At 48.3% G+C, this 25,697-nt stretch overlaps 1 protein-coding gene across 1 annotated transcript in view; it reads left to right on the forward strand.

Moving 5' to 3' along the window:
* The window catches only part of ABCA13 (ATP binding cassette subfamily A member 13), a gene marked incomplete at both ends in the record, with an annotated part of 337,321 nt that extends 315,503 nt beyond the window's left edge, over positions 1 to 21,818 (forward strand). Inside the window, 4 exons of the mRNA XM_080818179.1 lie at positions 2,256 to 2,348; positions 19,650 to 19,755; positions 20,951 to 21,088; positions 21,723 to 21,818. Coding sequence (XP_080674305.1) covers positions 2,256 to 2,348; positions 19,650 to 19,755; positions 20,951 to 21,088; positions 21,723 to 21,818 — 433 coding nt within the window. The remainder of the gene's footprint in view (positions 1 to 2,255; positions 2,349 to 19,649; positions 19,756 to 20,950; positions 21,089 to 21,722) is intronic.
* Positions 21,819 to 25,697: the final 3,879 nt, after the last annotated feature.

Raw genomic sequence — 25,697 nt, forward strand, 5'->3', positions numbered from 1 at the left:
CGCCTCTAGCTGCACGGAAGGCTGACCCAGTATAGCCTTGATCTGAACGTGCCACGACCTAATGAGCAGACTGCTTAATGTCTAGTTCCTGACAGTAAAAAACAATACATGTTTCCCATAGGTGGCTTGGATGGTACAATGAGACATTCCACCATTAACCTTTTAAAGAGTCATCCCAATCATACCTTATTGTGTTTTTCCTTCCCAGTTTCCCCTCCGCCCCACATACAGGTACAATATTCTTAAAATGCATTGTCATTTTATCATTGCTGTATCATTACTTTTTCCCTGTGCAATTAACTGAGTGTAGAAAACTTCATTTTCATGGCTGATTAACACATGGATGCACTCGCATTCGTATGAGTGCTGTATTATCCCATTGTGTAAGTGATTTCTGGATTTTTTCGATGGGAAATAACTTGGTTGCCTTCATATTTTCTGAGTTTCCTAAGGTGAATTCCTAGAAAAGAGATTATTGCCAAATTCAGGTTTTGGAAACTTATACCAGTTTTTCACTCCCACCAGTAGTATAGGGGGGTTCCTTCTTAGAATCAGAGAGAAGATGTTTTTAGCCTTTTTTTTTTTTTTGATCTGAGAAATCATTGTTTTTATTTGCCCTGGAGATGGGGGAAAATGTGTTTTCCCATTTAACGTACAAAAGTACACATGGCAAATGCCTTCCAGCTGGAAAATGATTTTAAGATCCCGTATCTGGTAGTTGAGTTTCTGATTTGTGGGTATGTGTATTACCAGTGAGCGGTTCCTTGAAAAGTCTATAGGTTTGCCCTTTTCCCTGGATTGCATTTTCACTTTTCTGTGTTTACCCTAACATGTATCAATTCTTTATACTGAATGTATCAACCCTTATGTATTGCATTCGTTATCATTATTTTTAATGTTTGCTGTGTTGACACATTTATTAGAAGTTTGTAGTTTTGCATTGTCAACTGCCAAACATTTCTTTCAGTTACTTCTGTTGTTGTTATGCTTAGATGCAGTGTTCCATCCTCCGATGTTTAAGGTGTGAAGGTCTCCTTCTGCACTGTCTTAACTGGTTCCAGGACCTGCCTTCTAATTCTTTAGCATATTGCTTTATTTAAATTATTTGAACTTTATCACTACTCAGCAGGGAGTCTGCTTTTCCCTCTCTTCCTCTGCCTCCCCCCTGCTCATATTCTCTCTCTCTCAACTAAATAAATAAAAATCTTCAAAAAAAAATATTTGAGCCTTAAAGCAAATGTTAATAGTTTCTGGGGCTTACTTCTCTTCCTACTGACAGTTTTTCTGCCTCTCACTAAATAACTTTGAAGATAGGCTTTGTAACTGACTGGCATTATACTATATCCTTGTTATAACTTATTATTTTCTATATAATTATAATAATACTTTTACAAGTTACAAGCCTTATTACATATTTTATATGGAGATGATAATATACAATATTACAAACTAAATTATAGTTGCAAATTAAAATGTCATTTGTTACATTTTATATTATGTATGATAATAAAATAGAATTCAAATTTGTATTTTATATAAAATTCACTTATTACATTTTATATTTGTATGCACATATTTCATAAAATAATTTTAACAGCAATTTTCATATTATAATAATTTCCTTTTTCTGAAGTATATTCTGTTTTCCTTTTCTTGACATGTCTTTTTATCAATTTAGAATTTCATTTAGGTTCGTAGTAGATCTTACTTTTATTTCTCATAAAACGTCCACATCTTCCATGAAGGTCACTCATATCTCGTTTATGTTTTTGTACTGTCGCTAGAAGGTTCTGTCCTCATCGCGGTTGCTCCTCGGATATTGAAATGCTGCTAAGTCTTTGGACAAGTGTGTCATGGGCTGTCTAAATAAAACATCCACTTAAAAAGTGCTTTGAGGGATTCTGTAAGGCTTGCATAGAGAAGATTGTTGAATTTACAACAGTAGTGTTTTGGTTTTTTTTAAGATTTTGTTTATGTGAGAGAGAACGCGAGACACAGAGCATGAACAGAGGGAGGGGCCGGGGGAGGGGCAGAGGGAGAAACAGACTCCCCACTGAGCAGAGAGCCCGATGTGGGGCTCCGTCCCAGGACCCTGAGATCATGACCTGAGCCGAAGGCAGAGGCTTAACCCACTGAGCCACCCAGGCGCCCCAACAACAGTAGTGTCTTTATCTACATGTTGGTTTGACTGTGTGGTCCCAGCCTGGCGTCTCTAGGACAGGGCTCACTCATGGGCTTCTTGTCTTTCCCTGCAGCATGGAGGAGTGCGAGGCTCTTTGCACGAGACTTGCCATAATGGTCAAAGGCAGCTTCAGATGCCTTGGCTCCCCCCAGCACATTAAAGACAGGTATGTTGCATGTACATTGTGTCTTGTATATATACACGTATGCTGTGCATGTGTTGCATGTATATTTCTCTTCCCGTTGAACTGTTTGCCCTAAGTCAGCAGCGTGAGGCACCTGTCGCCGATGATGCTCTGGAGCCGGCACGGTCCAGCCCCCTTGCCGCCCGGGAAGGGAGACTTGGGCTGAGAAGGTGAGGGTGGGCGGGGACGCCCACGGACACAGCCATTCCCCGCCATGTTCACGGCTTCCTCCGGGAGGACAGGCACTCTCTTTGTGACAGTCAAGATGGAGAGAGGAGAAAAACGTCCTTGCTGATACAGAATACCTTCCACACCGTTGTCCAGCCCCGTGGCCCTCGTCCAGGGTAGATCGGGGGCCTGTGTTATCTGCCGCTGCGGCGCCGTCGAACAGGTCTGCTCTGAGTCAGGAGGGAACACGGGGCTGTTGTGGTTGATTTTCATTTGGACTAGTAAGGAATGAAGATTTGTCCTGTGTGTCCTCATCCCTTAGATTTCTTCCCTGCTGATTGTCTTTTCATGTCTTTTCTGTTGACTTTTTAGGATCGTCATGATTTTGCTGTCAATCTCTACAAGCATGTTTCTGTACCAGTATTAAGGTCTTTGAAACTTCAGGGTCACCTAAACTATTTTCACAGTTTCTGGTTTCCTTTTAACTTGCTGTTTAACTCTTGTTTCTGATACAGAATAATTTATTAATATATGTTGATGAATTTTTCCTATTCATTTATCCAGTGTTTTTGAAGTTGGAATTTGCAGGCAGAGGTTCGTTAAACAGATCTATATATTAAGTTGAAATATGTTTATTTCACAGAGCAAATATCATGGGATGCTTGTTGTCCTGTCCCTGGGAGCGAATATCCACTTTCCAGTGGCTCGGAGCCGGGTGCTGCCTGGACAGCCGATCCCGCTCCTGCTTGCCATGTGGGGTCGGTCACTTATCAGATCAACCTGCTGGAAACTGTTCTCAATATGTACTCCGCTCACCTTTAATAAGTGTCATCAAAAGAAAAATAATATTTCACACTCCCTAACCTTTATGAATGCTTACATAAAGTTTTATAGCCCATGCCTGATTGTTAGCTGATTTATGTCTTAGCTTAGCTACCTTCCTCTCTCCAGCTTTTTGCAAGCTGGCTGGAGGCGGCAGCCCCGGGAAACACAGGGGGAACCGACCTCCTCCAGCGGGTGTGGTCTGTGTCTCACCTCCTCCTGGTTTCAGTTCCGATAATGCGTCCTGCGGCTGAGGGTGGACTGTTAATGTGTGAGCCAGACAGTGACCAAGCAGGAACTGGCTGGTGGGGGATTTGCCCTAACTCATTGCAAAACATAATTTGTGAAGCTGGCATTTTCCTGCAGCGAATAAACTGATGACACCTGTTTTTGTAATATGAGATGGAAGGTGAAGGGTTAATCCTGCCGCAGACCCAGGAGCCCCCAGCCTCTGTGCCTGCGGAGGTCCCTGTGGCTGAGGGGCCACATGGAGAGCGTGGGCTCCTTCCCCACTCCTCTCTGCGCATAGCCCACGGGCACACTCTTGGGCGGGCTTTAAGCAGATGTGACACGCCCAGGTTGGCTCCCAGCCCTGCTGTCCCCCACACAGCACCCGGTTCTGTCCCGGTGTCTGGTGGCATCTCCATGTGCTGTGACCGGGAGCGGTGGTGACCCTAGAATTTCGGTCTGTGCCCATGTTGTGCTGAGCCCCAGGGCTGTGTGCGAGGGGCCACTGGGCACCGGCAGGGGGGCCTGGTCTACTGCCCCTGTAGGCATCACACAGCCTGTCTGTCCAGCGTCCCCGGCTGGGGACGGGTCACCGCGAGGCCAGGCGAATGTGCAGCATGTAGAGGAGGGCCTAGCTCAGGCCACGTGTGATCCGCAGAGAGGCTGGTGCTTTGGGGGGGGGGGGGGTGTGGGAGGTGGGAGGTAGGAGGAGCTTCTGCGGCAGTTGCCCTGGGGAAGCTTGAAAGTCACAGCTCAGCCCCCTAAGTCAGTGTTAATGCGCGAGTCTCAGAGCAGCCGCAAAGCTGGCCCCCACACGGACGGGAGGGGTCAAGGCCATCCTGGGATCCGGGCCTGAGCTCATGTGAAAGGAGTGAGGAGACAGTGCGGATGGAGCAGGGGTGAGGGAGGCACGCTGAGGCGACGCCTCCGGACCCACATGTGGAAGAGACTGCCCTGAGCTCGGATGAGGGTTTCCATGTGGAGATGCAGGGGTGGGTGCGCAGGGCCTGGCTTTGGCATGGAGGCATCTGCCTCATGGGACTCCCAGAGCCAAGTGGAGGGCAGGGGAGGGGCTCTCTGGGCTGGGAGACGCTTGCCCCAGCCTCCCACATGCACTCCTTCCTGGAGCGCCCCTGGCCCTGACCGTCCTCCCCCCGCTGCCCCACCCCCCACCTGGAGCCTTCCTACTTCCACGCTCCCCTCCCCTGGCTTCCCAGTATTTCCCTCCCTCTGCACTCCCGTTCCCAGCCAGGAGCAGCTTCCCTTCTGCGGCATCTAAGTGTGTTCTCCCTGCCCGGGGGTCGGTCTGTGCACGGCTCCCTTTCCCCAAACCTGCCTCATTCCAGCTGGACCCTGCGCCCTGGCACAGCACCACCACAGTCTCCCACCGGTCCAGCATCGTTGGGGCCTCCGCACTCTTTCAGAGATGCCCTCTGAGAGCACCGAGAGCCGGTGCTGGAGGCCTTGTCCGGGGAAATGCAGGAGAGCCACCCCGCAGAGGACAGCCGCAGTCCTGAGATGTCTAGGCTTTCACTCCCTGGGAGGACGGACATTGCCAGGCTCTAATTCACTCCTTTACTGACTTGGTGTCCTGTTTTCTTCCCAAGTTCTGGACCTTGTTAGAACTTCTTAGAGCATCTTGTGCATTATTTCTGCAGCAGTACACACTGTATCTAATTGTGCAATTCCAACATACTGCTAAAACGCTGTTTGCTCATAAGAACCAAGTCCAAGGTTAGCGACCATGGTCACCCTCTGGTATTTCCATGAAGAAGCCAATCACAGACTTCTAGTTGGACAACCTATGGGGTTCTCCTGACTCTGGCCTGGGTTTTCCTGCTCCCAGTAGCTTCTCCAGAGCCGGCCACCTCGAGGTGGCTCACCTCGAAGCCAGGTGGGAAGATTTATCTGACATTGGGAGCTGCTTGGCCTGAAGGACAGGCGGGATCCAGAGAACAGGAGGTCAGGACCGAGGCCTCTCTGGGGAAAGTGGCCTTCTCCCCATCACACACGCTGACCTCGTCCCTGTGCCTCCCCGCCTCCCTCCCACCGCTGTGACCTCTGGCCTCTCAGGCTTGAGAAGTTGTGTCCCTGCCCCGTGTCAGTCGCATGCCTCTTGCTGGCCATGAGGTCCTCCAAGACCGCTCAGATGCTGCCTCAGCCTCTCACCTTCCCCAACGCCTTCACCACACCCACCCACCCACCCTGGACGTCTTCACTCTTCCCGGGGGGCCTCCCCTCCCCAGTTAACATCCCCCCCCCACACCAGTTTGTCCTCCGTGGCCTCGGAGCCTGGACGAGACCTCTGGCTTTCCCCTCCGCCTTGTCCCAGTGCCCCGGACAGCCTCCTTTCAGGCTCAGGAAACCGGGCCACATGCCCTTCTCCCCTTTTAGCCTCTTCCCTTTGCTCCCTGGCCACGGACAGTCATAGTTTATGACACTTGCATGCATGAGTTGCAGTTCTGGATCAGCTCTCCGTGAGGTCTGGCCCCTTCTCGGGGACCACCTTTGTTTTCTTGTCTCTGCTCTCTGGTGTCCGGGCCATCCCCCTCTCCTACGTGTCCCAGTTCTCCCCTTCTGTCTGGTGGCCATTCAGTACATGTGATCCCTTCCGTACCGGCCAGAGCTCTGGGCACAGCTCGTATGGCATCCGGGGGTGATGTCAGGAGGCATGGCAGGTGTGGGGCTTAGTCTGCGCCCGTTCTCGGTGCTCTGTGCACTAACTAGTTGGCTCTTCCTCACACCCCTGTGAGCTGGCTCTCAGTATTACTTCCCTCTGCAAGTATAGAACATGAGTCAGAGAAACGTGGAGCGTGTTCCTGGCTGGTGGGCGGAGGAGCTGGGATCGGAACTTGGGCTTCTGATTCTGCTTTGTTCCGTGGCGTACGTTCTCAGGACAACCCCAACTCGGTAACCACAGAGAGGGACTGTGGTGGAGCTGGGACCCCGGTCTCTCCTGTGACCCAACTCTGGGCGGTGTTCCCATGCCCCCATTCTGGCCAAGGCTCTGATGCCCATTCATTTAAAACGTGCTCTCTGATATCCTGAGATGATAGAAGCTGCTTGTCCGTCCGCCCCTCAGGGTGGGCTCACTAACCGCCATTCACCCTTCTCTGCCTTTGTTTCTATTTCTGAGAAGGATATTTGCCTCTTTATCAACTGTTTGTCTTTTTCCTGTGTGACCATCCCACGATCTCCTTTCCTTTTCAGACCGTCGTCTAGGGGATTTTCTCTTCTCTCCTATCTTTGATCTTCTGTTTCAGTTATGAGCTATGTCCATCTCTTAGTAACAGAACCTCAGACACGCTGACATAAGTATATCCATTGACTGAAGCGTGTTCACTTTTTACATGTAGTAAAAGTCCAGAAGTACCTGGTCTTGGCACTGGTTCAGTGGCTTAAGTCTTTACAGTCTTCTTGGTCCCAGAATGGCTGCTGAAGCTCTGCCCATCACATCCTTGTTCGAGGCAACAAACGAGAGGGGGCAGGGAAAGGCAAGCTGTCTGTAAGCCCTACCCGCCCACTTGTGCTTACGTTTTGTCAGCTGCCCTGTTACTAGGAAGCCCAAGAAATGCAGAATTTAGCTGGGCATTTTGCCACTTAAATAAACGTGGGTTTCTGCTGAGGGATAAGACAAGGGATAAGATGTTGGGGGGGCTGTCTACAGTCTCTCCTGCTCCTAATTGGATTCTTTCCTCAGATGGGCATAGCTCATTAGGTTGAAAAGTGTATGCTCTTATGGGAGCCATTACTGTGTGTGTGCACACGCGTGGATGGATGGATACGTGTGTGTGTGTGTGTGTGTGTGTGTGTGTACAAAGAGGAGCTGGAGCGCAGGGGAGGCCCCCTGATGGCCAGGAATGGCTAGTACCATGCTCTGGGGCACTGACACTTCGTCCCCAGGAACGGGGATGCGTTCCCAGATTCTCTCCAGGGCGTAGCTGGAGCACATCCTGAGATCCAGCGGGCTGTGGGCACGTTCACGACCCACCTGGAGGGAACTGGCCACACCTGCCTGTTGCGCCTGTTTGCGTTCCCCTACCCTGGGACCGACTAAAGCAGAAAGTTAGGTCTGAGTGTAAAAGAAGTCCTCCCTAGTGTGGGGAAATCAATCATGCTTCTGAAGCCTTGAGGTTGAAAGTTTGCCCGGCCGATTTCTTATTGGGGAAGGTGGATGAGGCTATTGACATATTCAAAACAAAACAAAACCAAAGCTTTAGAAATAAAGAAAATCCTCAAGATTTTGGGAACTTTTCTTTTTATTTTTTGAGACTTTATTTGAGAGGGAGAGTGAGCGAGAGAGAGAGCATGAGTCGGGTGAGGGGCAGAGGGAGAAGCAGGCTCCCCACTGAGCAGGGAGCCCAATACGGGGCTTGATCCCAGGACCCTGAGATCATGACCTGAGCTAAAGGCAGAGGCTTAACCAACTGAACCACTCAGTCACCCTGAGAACTTTTATTTTCTTGAGTCGTCCCAGTTGAAAACTTCAGGAATCAAAAGTAATAAGGGAATCAATGTTGAAGGAGGCTGCCACCAATAAGGTATATAGCTGTTTTGCTCAGGATGTAGAGGGTACTCCGGAAATTTTGTTTGTAGGTTTTTCTGTGAGAAATGCAAGAAGGCGTAGTGACGGTGGAGGTCTGAAGCTACTGCCATCTGATTGGCTGAAAATTAACACGTCACCTTCCATGACACTGTATGCTCAGCGTGGCAGCTTTGACTTAATGCTTCTAGAAAACATTGCTACGACGATCAAAGCTTAGATTAAGATGACATGACCCAATAATAAACTGGTTTAAAAATTTAAAAATGAAACAGATAATTGGATATGCTTATGTCAGTGTCACAAACAGGGAGGGAAGTTTGCACACACCCCCGTGTGATGATTTCTGCTGTGGTGTGCAGCTGTGGGATGATAGGCCACTGAATTCTATCCTGCATTTTGCTTTGTGTTCAGGCATCATCGAATTCAGCTGCTTCTGCCCACCACTGAATTAACTATCTTTACCATAAAGGACTCTTTTCAGAGAAAGGCGCTCGGTGGCTTTTACCCCCTCGGCATGTGTCCCCACACTGATGCATGGCATTTGTCATTCCATTTGCTTTCATAGCATCACGTCGAAAGAATGCAATCCACGTTGCTCTGATGTGGTTCCCCAGGAAGGGCTTCTGGGCCACCTGACATTCTCGTGCTGGACATCTCAGCTGGATGCCTCTGGTCTTGGAAATTCGGGTCATGACCAATGTCATCCAGAGTGGTCACTTCACCAAAGGGGACAGTCCGCTTTCCCTTTCTAATACGATCTGATAAGACCACTCAGGCAGAGAAGGTGGGAAGTAGAAGTGTTTGAGACATTGTTTCACGGGTTCAGGTTCAGGTTCACACTGTGATTCTGCTCGTCGGTGCGCATGGGGTGAGTGCCAGTCTTAGGACAGACAACAATGGCCTGGTCTCTTCCCCACTGGATGTCAAGACCCTGGTGCTCCAGAGAAACCCGGTAGTGTTAGATGACTTCATTGAACTGTGCCCCCAAGATCTTGTTCCCCAGGCTTAGGACAGTTTCCATAGTGGGCTGCATTGACCTTTCTGTGTGTGGGTCACTGACCCTGACCAAGTGCACCGAGAGAGAGACCATGCCCATTTGTAGAAGTGTAAGTCACCCCAGATATTAGCTGGGCACTTGGCCATGCATTTCCCAGCTGTGAGGACCTGCTGCAGAGGGGCCGAAGAGATACAACAGGAGAGGGGTCTGCAGCTTCAAGGGTGTGGATTCATAGGGAGGGACATCGCTTTCTGTGCCCCTTCCTCCCTTCCTTCTTGAATGCAGATGTGATGGTTAGAGACGAAGCAGCCATCTTGGACCATGAGGCAGCCTCCACAATGGAGGCCGGTGAGCAGAGGAGTAGGGACAGAAGGAGCCAGACGAGTGACTTACCCTTTCTGAGCTATCTGACGTCAGACTTTCAGCCTGCTAATGTCCCTCCTCCTCAGGGTTTTCTGTCACTCATACACGAATCTGAACAGATGGATACACCTTGGCACATATTGCAAGGTTAATTTGTTTACCGGATTGTTTTCGGCCTCTTCCCAGTGGAACGGAAGCTCTCTTGGGAGGAGGCCTTTCTGTTTGTTTATTTCTGGGTGCCTGATATTTGGGACAGTGCCTGGTCTGTGACACACGCTCAAGGTGTTTGTTGAACAAAGAATAAGGGAACGAGTGAATGAAGGTAAAGTTTCTGCACATGGCAGGCTGTCCCTTCAGGTGGGCGCAGCTGGACTTGAAAAAGGAATCTGACTATGACAGCCCTTGGGTTCTGTCTAACTGAACGAACATTCAGTACTAACAATAATAATCAACACTTTTGGTGAAGACTTTCATTCAGTTCCCACTTAACTCCAGACAGGGTGAAGCCTGCTTTTTCTAAAAACACTCTGCATCACCCGTGCTTGGTTTGCTGCCTTAGAGACTGGGCTCTGTCTGTACTCAGCGTCTCTCCACTAGCAGGAACTTCCAGGTGTGTGATTCGGGCCTAATTGCTGCCACGGCCCTGGTAGTACTCCCTGTCACCTTCTCCGCTGGATGGCTACACTCAGCACCAATGCCTGCTGGTCTGCTGACAATTAATGTGCAACCCAGAAAGCAAAAACGTGCCATTCTCACGCTCCGCCATAAACAACGGGATCACAAATTCTGATCACAAATGCAGCCTGGACTTGAGAAATCAGCCTTGCCAAGGGATGGGCTCCTGTTAGGTCGGAACCATATTTTGGAATATTTCTCCAAAGGAGGCATCCGGGTGGCCGACAGACACACGAGAAGATGCTCCACATCACCATCATCAGGGAAATGCAAATCAAAAGCACAACGAGATACCACCTCACACCTGTCAGAAAGGCTGAAATCAACAGCACAGGAAACAGCAGGTGTTGGTGAGGAGGAGAAAGGGGACCCTCGTGCACCATTGGTGGGAATGCAAGTTGGTGCGACCCCTCTGGAAAACAGTATGGAGGTTCCTCAAAAAGTTATGGCCCATCAATCTCACTGCTGGGTATCTCCCCAAAGGAAATAAAATCACTGACTTGAACATACCTGCACCCGTGTTCACTGCAGCACTGTTTACAGCAGCCGAGACATGGAAACAGCCCAGTCCACTGTGGATGATGAAGAAGATGTGGTTTGTGTGCACACACACATGCACGCGTGCACGCACACACACACACACACACACACACTCTGGAATGTTACTCAGCCATATAAAAGAACAAAATCCTTCATTTGTGACAACAGAGATGGACCACAAGAGCATTATGCCAAGTGAAATAAGTCAGACAGGAGTGGTGCCCGGTTGGCTCAGTTGGTTCAGCATCTGCCCTTGGCTTAGGTCATGATCTTAGGGTCCTGGGGTCAAGGACTTGGTGGGCTCTCCACTTAGTGGTGAATCTGCTTCTCCCTCTCCCTCTGTGATTTCTCTTGCTTTTGCTCTTTCTAAATAAATAAATAAAATCTTTTTTTTTTTTTTTTTAAGAATTATGTCTCACAGAGAAAGATAAAAACTGTATGATATCACTAACATGTGGAATCCTAAAGGAAGAAAGGGAGGAATTAAGGAAAGAAAATTCCTTTCCTAATTTTCTTATTTTATTTTCTGTGGATACAGAAAATAAACTGGTGGTTGCCAGAGTTGGGCCAGGATTTGGGAGATTTATTTACTCGTTCGTATGATTCATCTTTTTCTGTCCTTTTACTTTCAGTCTATCTATATCTATGAATTCCAAGTGTATCTCCCATATGTCACTTGTGGCATATTTTGGGGTCTTTTCTGGTCTCACGATCTCTGCTTTTTATTTGGATCATTTAATCCATTCACATTTAATATCATTATTGATTATGGATTGTAGATAGAATTGGATTATTGTTATTAGGTAGGTGTGCACTTTCACCTTTGTTTTCTGTAAGTCTTATGTTGCTTTCCTTTAGTTGTTTCTCCTTTACTGCTTTTTTTTTTGCATGAAGTGAGTATTTCCTGGTATTTTCTAACAGCATCTTAATTTCTTAACGATTTTTCCAGTACAGCTGTCTATATTTTTTGTTATATCCTTAGTGGATGCTCCGGGGCTCACCAGATACATCCTGACTCGTCACAGTGAGCTTCATGTTTAAGATAACCTAGTTCCAGCGAGATGTGGAAATGTTCCAGATCACTTGCCTGCCTCTCGGTGTTATTATGTGAGAGATGTTGCATTTATCAGTGTTACCAACTGAAGAATAGCTTGCTGTAATTATGACTGCATATAATTTTTATGTCTTTTAAAGGAGAGCAAGTATATACTTACAGCCTTTGTCTTGTAAACTTCCTTATGTAACATTTCTGGTTCTCGTTCTTTTTTCCTGTGGATCAAAGTTGCCATCTGGAGCCCTTTTCTTCCTCGGACACAGCTTTGCTTTCTCTCACCTCCTTTGGGCTATTACTGGCAGGTTTATTACATTTCTGTAGGTCATAGGCCCGATAATACAGCTGTGTGTCATTACTATGATTGCTTCTACACTCACCTAAGAGCAGAAAGGAGAAAGGATGTGCATTTGTACAGTCCATTGTAACTGGATTGTTACCTTTACTTGTACCGTCTGTTTTCTCATGTGGGTTTGAATTACTGTCTGGAGGTCACCTACTTTCAGGCTGAAATGAGTGTTTAGTATTTCTTGGACGGTGAGCCTTCCAGTTAAGTTCTCTCTGTTTTTATTGCAAAATATTTTCATTTTTGCCTTCATTTTGAAAAATAACATTTCTGGACATAAGATTCTCAGTTGGCAATGTTGCGGGGGGTGTGTGTGTGTGTGTGTTAGCAATTTAGGTGCTTAAATGTTACTAAATGGTAATATTTAAATGGATTCTGGTTCCCAGTATTTCTGATGAGAAGTCAACTGTTAATCTTATTTATGGCTTCTGTGAGGCTCTGCTCATTTTTCTTGTCTCTTGTTGGGTCACATCATCTCCATCAATCTTTCTTCAAGCTTACTAATTCTTTCCTTTGCAGAGTCAAACTCTTGAGCTTCTTGAGTAAATTTTTATTTCAGTTCTATTACTTAATCCAGAATTTCCATGTGGGCCTTTTTCATCATTTCTGTCTCTTTGCTGCTGGTCTCGGGTCCACGGGACACTAGCATCATACCTTCTTTTGGCTTCTTTAATCATGGTTTCTTTGGGTTCTTTGGATACATTTATCATCGCTACTTTGTCGTCTTTGTTAATCCAACATCTGGCTGCTTTCACAAGCAGTTCCTGTTTTACTTTTTTCCTGGCATATGGGTCATTCTTTCCTGTTTCCGTATATGTGTCATCATTTTTTATTGGAAACCGGGCGTTTTGAGGATGTACTGCTGCGATGCCGGACTCGGGCCTCCCGCCCCTGGGACTTGCTGTGGTTTTCTGCTTGTTTCTGTGCTTAGTGACTGCTTGGATAGTTTTAGTGAACCTGTTTCCGCCCCCGCTACAAGGTGAACTTTCCACTCTGCTCCTCAGCGGGCAGCCTGGCGTGTGCCCACGGTCGCCTGGGGTGTGGGTGACGGTGCCTTGGGCAGAACTGTCCGCCTCACCTCTTGCCCACATGTCCACACTCAGCTGTTAGCATCACTGGTTGCGGACCGGCTCTTCTGTTGGTTTCAACTATGTCTTAGGACACAAATTGGTCCACAGTCGAATCCAATCAAATAAGGCCTTTTTTTTTTTTTTTTGGATCCTATTTATTTATTTTAGAGAAAGAGGGTGATCAGGGGGAGGGGCAGAGGGAGAGAGAGAGAGAGATAATCTCAAGCAGTTTCTGTGCTGAGTGTGAGTCTGATGTGGGGCTTGGTCTCATGACCTGAGATCATGACCTGAGCTGAAACCAAGAGTCAGATGTTTGACTGACGGAGCCACCCAGGCGTCCCCTAGACTTTTTGAATGTATCTTCTTTGACTTCCTGTATGCCCTAATGACCATTTCCAGAGATTTTAAATGGTTGCCTTTGATAGTTATTATCGTTTTTGCTAGGGAACAGGTTTGTGGAGCTACTTACATCCACTTCCTGCTGGTCTTACACCGACACCCAAAATGGCTGTGACCTTAAAATGGGGTGTTCACGCTAATTGTTCTGAGGCTTTCGTGAACATCTGGTTTCCTAATGCCCCTGCTTCCCTCCCGCTCGTGTACCTGTTTATAGTCTAATGTACTTGCTTATAAAAGCAAATTTGAGTGACTAAGTGACACTCCCTGAGGGCAAGTACAGTGTTTGGATGAGGGTCCATCTAGGAAGTCCCTGCAACAGGTTGTTCACAGAGAACCTGGGAGTCGTCTTACGGACCGACATCCTCACACTGTGTCGTGAGAAGCCGGCCCCCGCTGGCATGTGCTTTGTTATAGACCATCTGGGTTTTGATCCATCATTCAAGGGATCCAGAGAAATACTAGGAAAATAGTGTTTTGTGAAGCTGGGAGGGAGGTCGTCACAGAACTTTCCATCCACCTGGTCCACCCCGCGCCGTCGACCGCTGGCTCTCCCGCCTCTCCAGGCTGCTGACACGGGCCCACCCTGGGGTCCAGCACGGAAGTCCCAGCCACATTTTGGCACCAGAGACTTTTGCCCAGAATCTGTCCTCCTGAGATGTCTTCTCAACAAGGAGAGGGAGGCTGCTCCTGAGAGCCGTTCCTCTCTGCTAAGAAAAACATTCATCTTTCTGATCCTTCTGTTATTGTTTTAGAGGCTGTGCTATATGGGGTCCCGCTGGAGTCCATAGGGATTATTTGGGAATCCTCTGCAACCGAATGCAGAAAAGCATTCCCAGAGGGCTGTCACCCCCAATCACAGCCCCACAGAGAAGTGTGTTTGCTGGTGTGTCTGCAGTGGAAACATCCCCTCCTCAGCCGTGCTCTCTGTGCGGGGGGCCACTGGGGCAGGGGTCTGGCTGTGAAGGCTCCCCGTGCTAATGGTGGTGTGGTCCTCCTCCCCCCCCCCCCCCCCCCCGTCTCACCTGGCACGGCCTCGGGGCCCCCCTCCAGGCAGCGCTCATCAAACCAGGAACTCACCGTCCCGGTTGTTTCCCTGGAGCATTTGCTTAATTCCAGTGCTGAGCTCAAGGAGTCAAACCGGGAGGAACATGGCTACATCTTTCCCCACTGCCTTTCCAGGTGCCTGTGGCTGTGACACCAGCTGGGTGGCCTCTTAGAGCAGCGAGAGCTCCAGTGGTGGCCACAGTACGACATCGGTTGTGGCAGGACATCGGTTTAGCTGCTAGAAACTTCCCTTACCCTTCCAGTATTTATGTCATCCCAGATGGACGGACACCCGACCCACAGAAATTCCATTCTCTTTGATAATCAGCATTGGATTTTATTTCCTTTAGGACAATGTGCCACTTCGTAAGATTTTCTTTCTTTCTTTTTTTTTTTTTTTGAGGATTTTATCGATTTGTTTGAGAGAGAGAAAGCACAAGGAAAGGGAACAGCAGAGGGAGAGGGAGAAGCAGGCTCCCCGCTGAGTAAGGAGCCCGATTCAGGACTTGATCCCAGGACCCTGGGACCATGAGCTGAGCCGAAGGCAGACACTTAACGACTGAGCCCCCCAGACGCCCCAATAGGATTTTCATTTTAGGATCTTTGTTCTCTTATGGAGATTTAATGGGGCCGTGCTTAGAGCCCTGCAGAGCGATAAGACCACAGGAGCCCCTTTCTGTCCGTTCTCTGTTTGTTTGCCAATTGCTTATGTGGCTTTTGGAACCACAGAAAGAAAATACTAATTGGAAACTGACCCACCCTGCTCACTGAAATAATGTTGGTGGCTGTCTTAGAGACGCTTGCTTTTATTACCTGTTGGAGGACTTCTGTAACTCTGTTGATCAGAATCACACAAATAACTCATTTCAACAATGAAGACATTTTCCAGATCCTTCTGCCTCAAGCAGACCTCTTCTTCCATTACTCAACATGGAAACCATGGTGTGGGGATTTCAGCTTGGTGGATAATGGCTCCATGTACAGTCCAAATTTCTCTTTAGAACTGAAAAGGGAAATAAGGAAGAAATGCCTATTTGTCAGGATGGAGAAAGGTAGACAATCTCTCATCCCATTGTCAGCTTGACAAAAGGTATGGTTTATCTACCTAGATTCTGGCGTCTTTCTGAAATGAAGGAAGGTGTTCAGAGATCATGAAAACACACGGGAGACCGAATGAGAGAGCCAGTCTTACAGCTGTGACCTCACTGCACACTACCCCCCCACCCCCCGAAAACAAAACGTTGCGTGGTTCTTGTTTGTCTGGTAAAATGCTATCGTGCCGGAGATGAGGCCACTTGTCTCCTCCTCTTGCCAAAGTGGCTGTTGCCGCACGCCTCCCATGGTCCCCTTCATTATTCCAAGAAGAAAGGAAAAAGCGATAGAAATGTATAGTATATTTTTGCTATTGGGAGAAGAGAGCAATCCTGTTGTTAGGACATCAGATTCTAACAAGGGACTTAATGCACCGGTGATTCATCAAATGGGGGCTCTGCTGTGACATCCAGTGGGCGAGAGGGCTGCTCTGTACCCCTGCGTGCACAAGGGAAGGGCATCCAGATCCCCTAGGAGCTCAGTGGGGTCTTCGCCCGGCAGAGTCAGTTTGGAAAGTGACACTCTGGCCGTAGAGGGGAGCGTTATGGACGGAGGTGTGTCAGCGCGGGCCAAGCTTCTCTTTACTGTGAGGCTGTGTCTCCGACCACTGAGATCCTGGTTGTAAACTCAGAAGGCCATGGAGGGTCTTAGCCAGGACCACTTGTCCCCCAGAAGCAGCTCAGGCACCAGCTGCTGAGATCACTTCCACCCGCCCTCCTTGCAGCCATTCTGATCGGCGCAGGCAGGGATGAGAATGTTTTCTGGACCAAACTTGACTGGGGCTGAAGGAAGAAAGGCAGCCGTGATGAAGGGACATGGTTTTGGAGGAAGGCACCCTGCTGTGTTGCACCTCTGCCCGAATGAGCGGCGTGACGGTGACCAGTCTCCAGACTCTTTGGGTCTCCCAGTTCCACCTTGTATGAAGAGGCAGTGCCATCTGTCATGTTCCGTGGACACAGCGCTCCTGGTGAGAAGGTGGAGGTTGGAAGAAGGCAGGTGCGTGGACCGTGACACAGGACCCTGCCCTGTGCCGTGTTGGCACTCTGCTGACCGGGGTTGGGCTGTGCCGTCCTCTGTTCCCTGGCCGCTGTGTCACTTGAGCATGTCACCCAACCTCCAGGCTATCTCATTTCACTTTTGTAAAAGAGGGACCGATATAGCAGCCTCGAGGTCCTTGGGGACAGAACAGGGCATCGGGGCTCAGTGCTTCACGACGGAACCCGTGTGCCCCATGCTCACGACTTCTGTGGACAGGATCACCTCTCGGACCCTGACGAGGTGACGCGGACGTTTCTGGCTCGGTCGGGTGCTCACACAGCCAGCCGTCTGCCTCCCACCCTCTTCCCTCGCTCCCCGCACGCTGATGTCTGGCTCTTAAAACGCACGTGCATGTGTGTTCCCCCCTGGCACACTGCTTGTCCTTGCTTTAACACTAGTTACATGGATGACGTTCAGTGTATGTGGACCAAACTCTATCCCGGACGGCGGCCGAATGAATGTTACGGGCACTTTCGCGGGCAGATGACGCCATTCATTTCTCTTTCCGTGATCGCCGGCTGTGCGCGTGGCGGGGACACGATGGTGAGCCGCGTCAGACCGATGACCGCACGTATAGACGAAGGGCCTTTGGCTGCTTTGAAAGCTTTAGACTGGAAAGAGCACGAATCAAAGAAATCCCTGACGGAACTTAGATGACGGCTGGAGCGTGCAGGTGACAGGCAGAAAGGAGAAAGGAAGGCGGCCGTGAATTAGTTCCTGCGTCACGAACGAATTCACTGACCTGCAGAGGTTCTCCCAGTAACTGAAGATGACCTGCCCTTGTAACTCTCTGTCCAGGGGTCTCGTTGACGACTCCAGAGACATCCCGACACACATGCCAGCCTCTCCCAGGAACATTTTCCTGTGGGTGTTCTCCTTTCCTTAAAGAGCTTCATAATTCAAGTTGTCTAGCGCAAAACCTGAAGTCGCTTAGGGCCAATGAAACTTCATTTTGAAAGAATTTTTTTTTTAAAATGAGTATGTATATGCTCATAGTGAGACTTTATTAGATAGTGATTGGAATTTAGCATGAATTTTTTTTTAAAATGCATAAGTGAAGTATGCCCACGGGGCTGCACCCTGTGCAATGGTGCGTGGGGACCCTCCCATGCGCAGAAAGTGAGGTCGTCCGAGCACGCTGCCCCTCCCACCTTCGTGCGTTATGTCGTGTGTGCTTCTGATCCCCATTCTCGTTGGCTCACCTGCTTTCATCTGTGTTTCCTGAAGAAATGTGAGCTGCTTCACGCCAAAGCAAAGGGTTCTTCCATTGGGATCGAAGCCTGCGCAGAAAACAAATTGGACTGGGTATCTGTTTACCGCCTTGCTTAGTGCCAGACGTGGCCCCGGGGATGTTCCAAGGAAATCATTCCGTCGCCTAGCACCCTTATCAGACAGTAGTGACTCCCGAGTCCCACATCTGGTACGTGGAGGGAGGGGATGCATTCCAACCTGGCCGGCCAGCCAGGCCCAGCGTCGGCAGCACACATGCTGTCAGACGTAGTGACCATCAGACCAGAAACACGTTCCGTGCTCTCCTGTGCCCCCAGAATATAGCTTCACGGGCAGACGGAACCCACGGCTCTGCAGAGCCACGTGCCTGCAGCCATCCAGACCTCAGGGGCCTCCCTTCCCTACCTCCCGAGACATGGAAGCACACCCCGACGTGGGAGGCCGTGGTGAAGGTGGGGCTGGATGGGCCAGGTTGGTGGGAAGCACAGCGCGGAAGCCCTGCTGTTGAGCAGAGGAGTGGCCAAGGCACACAACGCCCTCAGAAATTCCTCCACGTAGCTCAGGAGAAGCCCCAGGAGGCTTCTCTGCCTGTTTCCATCCATATTTTATCAACCTCATCAACAACCTCTCGGCCACGAATGGATTTGAGATCATCAGCCCTGAATGACGGGAGAGGTTGAGGCCACACTCACATCTGGAGGAAATTTGAAAACGGGGCAGGAACAGAAAGTCAGAACCCGGACTAGGATCTCGGGGTGCTTCGAGTCAGCGAGCAAAGTCACGTTATCTTGGGCCTCCTCCTGTACCAGGTGGATTCCCCAGTCCATGTGTGAAATGTTGAAGTAAATGAAGGTGCTTGTAGAGGTCTGGGAACGGGATCCGTTCTTTTCATTCACTGGATCATTTGACTCATAGTTGTTAGTTCCAGGTACTTGGGGTAGATGTGTTAATGAGCAAAACTGACACAAACTTCTATCATCGTGATGTGTTTGTGTCTTTGTTTTTATTCTCACAGGTCTTTATTGAGATGTTATTATGTGCTCGGCACCAAGATAGGCACCGGGGATAGGCGGTAGAATAACAGTTTTTGGAAGCCCCTTAAATTCTTGCAGGTGACCCTGAGATCGCTCTGAGGTGTGGCTGTCACCTCACATGTGGTCGTTTGTCCACAGCTCCACAGTGGGGGGGCCGCACCCCTCAGACCAGCTTCCCCCGTTGTCCCTGCACCTGCTGCGTCTGGGTACAGGTGGGAGAACTGCTTTATGTGATGCTCATTACTTATGCACCCCCGTCCCCTTTCCGCTGCCACACGTAACCATCAGGGACCTGGGTGCCGCCGTGCTTCTCAGGGTGGGTCCCGGCCCAGGTCCAGCTTCGTGAACTCAGTGCGTCGCTTTCGGTTTGCATTCAGTTTCCGTCTTCTACTGACAGAGATCGAAGCCAGGATCTGCTGGTTTTGTGTTTAAAGATAAATCCGTGTCTGTGTCGGTGGGTTACAGAAAACTGCGTAACTGAGTTCTGACGTCTGAGTATTGCATTTTTGAAAGTCCAGACTCTCCTATCGATTTGGAGGACTTACTTTCCTTTACCGTATCCCTACGGGACATGGACTCAGAATTTCCCCTCTTAGGTCCGAACAGCTGTGACCGTGTTCTAATTTCATCTAACTTCCAGGTTTGGTGATGGGTATTTGGTGAAGATTTGGCTCGGTCAGGAAACACATCGGCACAACGTGATTTCGGACTGCTTGAAGCTCCATTTTCCAGGGATCCAGTTTAAGGTAGCACTGAAATTCTGCATTCCACCTTTGTTTTCAACCTGAGAAATTGGATGCGTGCGTTTGTCATTTTCCCTGTTTTAATTCCGCGCGGTTAGGAGATAGTGCCTGCTGTGTGGGCCTGTCTGCAAAGCATAGGCCACAGGTCCCCGCACACAATAGCATGGCCAGTGGATATCGCTTGGCCGCTGTGAGGGACGCCATGCCTGTCTGACCGCCCTGTCGGGTGTCCCCGAGTGGACCGTGGTTACGTACCCCCACCGCCCGCGGGCACGACCCCCTTGCGTGGCTTGTTTTGTTCAGGAAGGAAGATTGCAGAAGGTAATGCCTTCCACGTGCTGGCGGTTGCGCTCCTAGACTTGCTGATTTCAGCATTATTTTACAAGGAGTGCCCTGCACGTGGGTCCCTAATCCTCTACTAGATGCAAAGTGTGATGCCTGGGCTAGCAGCGTCTCCATCCCCGGGGAGCTGCTTTGACCTACAGGATCTCAGGCCCCAACCTCCTGAACCCAAACCTGCCTTTAAGAAGGGGACCAGGCAACACCTACACACGTTAACGTTTTAGAAGCACCGCCTATCCGCAGGATCTTGGGTAACTGTGCGATTCTAGTGGATCATACGTAGGGTCTCACCTATAAAGTGGCTATCACCTGTGTATTCCAACGAGAACCACGGAGTAAAATTCCCCTGGTAAGAAGCATGCTGTACGAGACCAGGCATTCATGCTCAGGGTCTCTTCCAGACTTCCAGGGTCCCCTTGCACATGTGAAAAAGAGGGTCGGAAGATTTCCTCTCTTACCAAGAGCTGCTCACTAGCTCACGGTGAGGACAGCAGGGAGCTCTGCTCAAAGCCCCGGTGAAGGTCAGGTGCCGCCACGCCTCCACCATAAATCCCTCCTTCTTTCTCAGTAGGGCGAGGCACCTTCTTAGCCCCAGGGAGGGCTTCCCCACGCTGTGGCGGGGTGGGGGGTACACGAGGGGTGACAGAGCCACGCAGGCACGAGGAGGACCACGTACCATCTGTGCTGTCATCTCCACGTGTGCCCCGGAGATGCTCAGACCCGACCCACCCTCCCGCTGCCATGGAGACGTGTGGTTTGAAGAAATGATAATTTATTTATCCCTTAGGTGCAGTGTGGTCCATCTTACTGATTGCTCATCATGTGATACGATTTACAATTTGTTTTTGGCTTTTAGGGGCAGCGCCTGAATTTGTTGGAATACCATGTTCCGAAACAATGGGAATGCTTAGCAGACCTGTTCCGCGTTCTAGAGAACAACAAGACCTTGCTGCATATCAAACACTACTCCATCAACCCAACCACTTTGGAACAGGTATGGTACTGGGAATGCTTCAGCCGTCTGCATTTCGGTGTGGGCTTGAGGCCTCCCCCAGCCAATTTTAAAATGAGCCAGATGACTTCTCGAGGTTGTCTTTTCCTTAAATTAATCACTGGCTTTACTGAATCAGACAGTGACAGTGAGGAGGTCTGTTTCCTGTCTGCTGTCCGCTCAAGGTACGTAGTTGGTAGGGCTCCCATTTGTCCACACTTACACTGGGCATTCACTGGGCAAGCCATGCCCCATTAACCTCCCCTTCTTTGTTTGGCTCACCGCCCTCCAGAATGTCTAAGGGGACCGCACCATAGCTGAGCCATTGCTGACTTTGGGAAGCAAAGTGAACTGAGTGCCAGAAGATAGAATTAAATGCCACCTTCATTCTTAAGCCATATGCTCAAGGCATCCCAATTTCCAGGTGGCTTAGGGATCATCCCCACATCGAGCTGCGTCCTCAAAGGATTTTCTTGTTTATGGAGGTTTCCAAGCGGGTGGTATGAATGAAAGCTTTGTGGGGTTTTTTTTGGAAAAGTCGGGCAGCACTTGGAGGAGATGTCCCTTTGTATAATAGTTGAGAAGAGAAGGTCTGGTGTCCTCACAGGTTCACAACGATTTTCATCATTTCTTTCAGGTATTTATTAATTTTGCTACTGAGCTACCGAAATCCTCACCGTCTACCACGGCTGCCCCCACTGGCTCTTACCAGCCCCCTCACCTGCCTGTCTAAGGACCTAAGGGGACGTTTCTAAGAGGAATGATACCTTGTCTTTTATTCCAATTAATCCTCAAGGACCCACTCACCTTGGAGGAGCTGGGAGTCAGGCTCCATGTGGTCGGACCCCTTCTCTCTTCCTTTCCTCTTTGAAGCTATTGGTTAACTCATAACCCGCCAACTGGAAGATTGTTTCTGTAGACTTTTGGGAAGTTCCTCCCACGTGGCTAATCCCTCTGACAACTGGGGTGGGGGGGACAGATCCTGCGTGACACGGGTGCCAGTGAACCCAGAGTCCAACCTGAGACATTTGGAGCTGTCAGAGGCAGGCCATTCCCAAACATTCCACTGTACTTTTAAGGAAACTGAGGCAGCCAAGGCTAGTAACTTTCCTAACTGGTTTATTTAGGAAATAGTACCACACACTGTTTTCTGTTTCTGTCCTCTTTCATCACTAGATAAGAGATCAAGGGTTTAAACACACTTTTTTGTAATACTGGATATTATATGGGAAGACATATAAAAATTGCCACTTCTTTCACACAAAAGATGTTTCTTTAAAAAATTGGAATTCGGAGCTTTTTAGCAAACACTTTAGCAAAATTAAGTCAGTTGAACTGGGTACTCTATATTGTGTATAAAAGTTATGCCAGATTTTCATAGATTTTAAATATAGGCGGGGATGGAAAGAAAAAGAATGTGGATGTGTTTTATTTTTTCTTCATTTCTCAGTTTCCTTAATGCCTTCTGGTATTCTGAGGCACATTCCAGTTTCAAAACCAATGATGTATGACGACGAACATCATAATTAAAAAAAAAAAAAGAACAGTGATGTAAACTATCCAGTTACTTCAAATTGTACCCGCAGAATTAGTACCATATGTAGTAAATAAACATTAACTTTAAAATGCTTTAAAATTTTCTAACGATTCTGCCATTCTCAGAACGACTTTGCTAGCATTTTTAGAGATAAAGTACCATGATGTGGCACTTGACATTGGCCGTAGACACTTCACATTCTGCACCTGAGAGCGAAATGTGTCAAGTCCTTTTGACCACCACTGAAAACAGTTTCTAGCCGGCATTTCTGAACCACGCGGTACTTCTCAACCTTCTCTGAATAACGTTTTTCTCAAATCGCCATGGAGGGCTGTGTTAATTTCATTTTAAAATTTGACCTTATCCAGTTAAATTTTTGAGTGATAGTAGCTTGTGGCCAAAGGGAGCTGCTGTGCCAGCACACTACTTTACTAACACAGGATTTCACCGAAATCTGTCTTTCCTGATATCATTCGATACTGGAGACCTTTTTAACTTGTCAGGAATCAGCCAGTCACAGAGACTTTTGCTGAATGATTTTGATCCACGTGAATCCCATGAATTATGCTTTCTTAAAGTTTAGGGTTTAGGATTTCTTACAGTTTAGGATTTCTTACAGTTTAAGGTTTAGGATCCCCCCCACCCTGCCCCCAGGTCTAACAGTCTCACTGTCAAAATGGAAGATGTACTCCTTCGTGATGATTGTTGTCGAATCCATCCATAAAAATCTGTGACCCAGGAACGTGTTTTCACTGTGGTGAATAAATGAGACGTGCTTTGATTGAACCGGATTCTTGGAATAAACTTGTGTATTTTCTGACATCGTTAGGGATCCCGTTTAACTGAGCTAGGGAAGCAATATACCTATTCAAGATCTTTTAAAGCTTGAAAAGGTTATAATTTGATTGAGCTTCCGACTGTGATGTTCTGCTCGTAGGGATTCTTTCCCACCCTTTGAGCCACTGTAGTCTTCGAGGTTGTGCTTCCAGGTAAGCCTTTGAAGAATAAATGGGAAGAAAAAAGAAACTCAGTATGTGAAAGCGCCATACCCCAGAAGACTGGACAGGAAAGGTCAAATCTTATGTTAGTGTTGAAAATGTCATTGCATTTTTAAGTCATGCAGATGTTTTATGCCTGTGGAGTTAAACATTTGTCTTAAGACCTTTGGGCTTATGGCCACACAACGGAAACTTTTAAACAAACGGCTTTCTTTTGAAAGAACTCCGAGTCAAGTCCTTCATAAGGCCGAGATCATCATGATTATTCCCGTCCCAGGAACGCAGCCTTATTATAGGGTTTATCTTTACCTGGATATTTAAACAGAGGATGTATGAAAGCCCTCACGCAAAAGCAGGACTGGAGAAAGCAAACAAGAAGTGTATTTTTAGAACAGTAAACAGTGGGGGACTTAAGGTTATAGTTGGCTTGGTTTAGTGAATGTTGAATGTTGAACCGAGAAACAGCCCAATACGACCTCTCCCCACCCTTTCACGGAATATACCCCCTCCACACCCTCCGTCACTGTTTGGTGTCCATGAGTGTGACGTGAATGTTTGAGCTTAATCACAAATTTCCACCCCCCCCCCCAAAATGTGCAATATAGACATTTAAAATGTTCAGACTGGTTTGGGCATGTTATCGTCTTTGACTTTGTTGTGATGTGTTGGAGTAGTTCAGGTCTGTGATGATTTTGGTGTGGTACGCTGGTGGCCTTACCACCCAGTTTTGCATCCTCGAGTAATGCCCTCACACGCACACACGCACACACATGTTCATCCTTTTCATCCATACTTTTGAGCCCATTCTGTGTACATAAGTAGGCAGTTGGTAGGGTAAACATGAGGGTGGGAAGGACCCCAGTCTGTGTCCTTGAGAAGCGTACAGGTAGGAGGGGAAGGCAAGGTGGGATCTGCAGGCAACAAGCCCTGCCTGCTCAGGGGCCATGCAGTGGTTCCTCTTAACTCAGGGTGCAGGAACCAGCTTCATAGAATAGGTACCACCTGGGTGGACCGTCACAGGGGGGAAGCGTGAACGAAGGGTATATCAGAGCAAATCAATAGTTCTCGATGGGCAATGGATATTTACCTGCTATTCTGGTAGAAGCTGATACAGTGGCTCCACAGACATCAAAAACCCAGCTCTGCCATCTTTAGAATTCCCCTTATATGCCAAAGTGGCTGCTGGAGCGCCAGCTCTCACAATATTCAAAGCAGAAAACAAACTGTATTAAGAGGGGAAGAAAGCACACCATTTAGAGGTCTCCTGGGGGCGCCTGGGTGGCTCAGTGGGTTAAGCCGCTGCCTTCGGCTCAGGTCATGATCTCAGGGTCCTGGGATCGAGTCCCGCATCAGGCTCTCTGCTCAGTGGGGAGCCTGCTTCCCCCTCTCTCTCTGCCTGCCTCTCTGCCTACTTGTGATCTCTGTCTGTCAAATAAATAAATAAATAAATAAATAAATAAATGTGGCAGTCTACTCCACATACTCAGGTGTATAGGACATTGTCATACAGTTTTAGTTGAGTCCCTAATGTGGAAAGAGTGTTCCGATTCTATGTAAGAACAAAATGGGCTCGATAGACAGCAATCTCTACTGTAGGAACACAGACCGAGTGGTTTGCCATTTGCATAAGAATGGAATAAAGTCAATTTGGGGGCATGTTGAGTAAACCAACTAATGGCAAATGAGGACTATCTTTGGTCAGTCCATGCTCTGAAGATTTCTGTTTTCAGAGTTAAAATAGCATGTTAAGATCGAGGGGTCAGATGCCATCTGTATTTATAAAGGTATTGTCAAGTAGAATGCAGTAGCTAAGGGGGAGAAAGAAGCTTATGGGTATTTTCCATTTGGACTTAATAAATAGCCCTGTCACTTACTCACAGTGGGAATTCCTGTAAGAGTTTTAATAGATAAACTTTTCCCCCTGCTGGAAAGGGTTTCAAATTGCTGAAAGAAGTCAGAAGCTTTTTTTCTTACTTACTGGCTTTTCCTTGTCATTGCAAAAGAAACATTTCACCACCTTATCAGTGAGTCCATCACATTTGTCCTTACATGTGAGTGTTTTAAGAAAAATGGGGTT

This window comes from Martes martes (assembly GCF_963455335.1).
Source record: "Martes martes genome assembly, chromosome: 11".
Lineage (NCBI taxonomy): Eukaryota > Metazoa > Chordata > Mammalia > Carnivora > Mustelidae > Martes > Martes martes.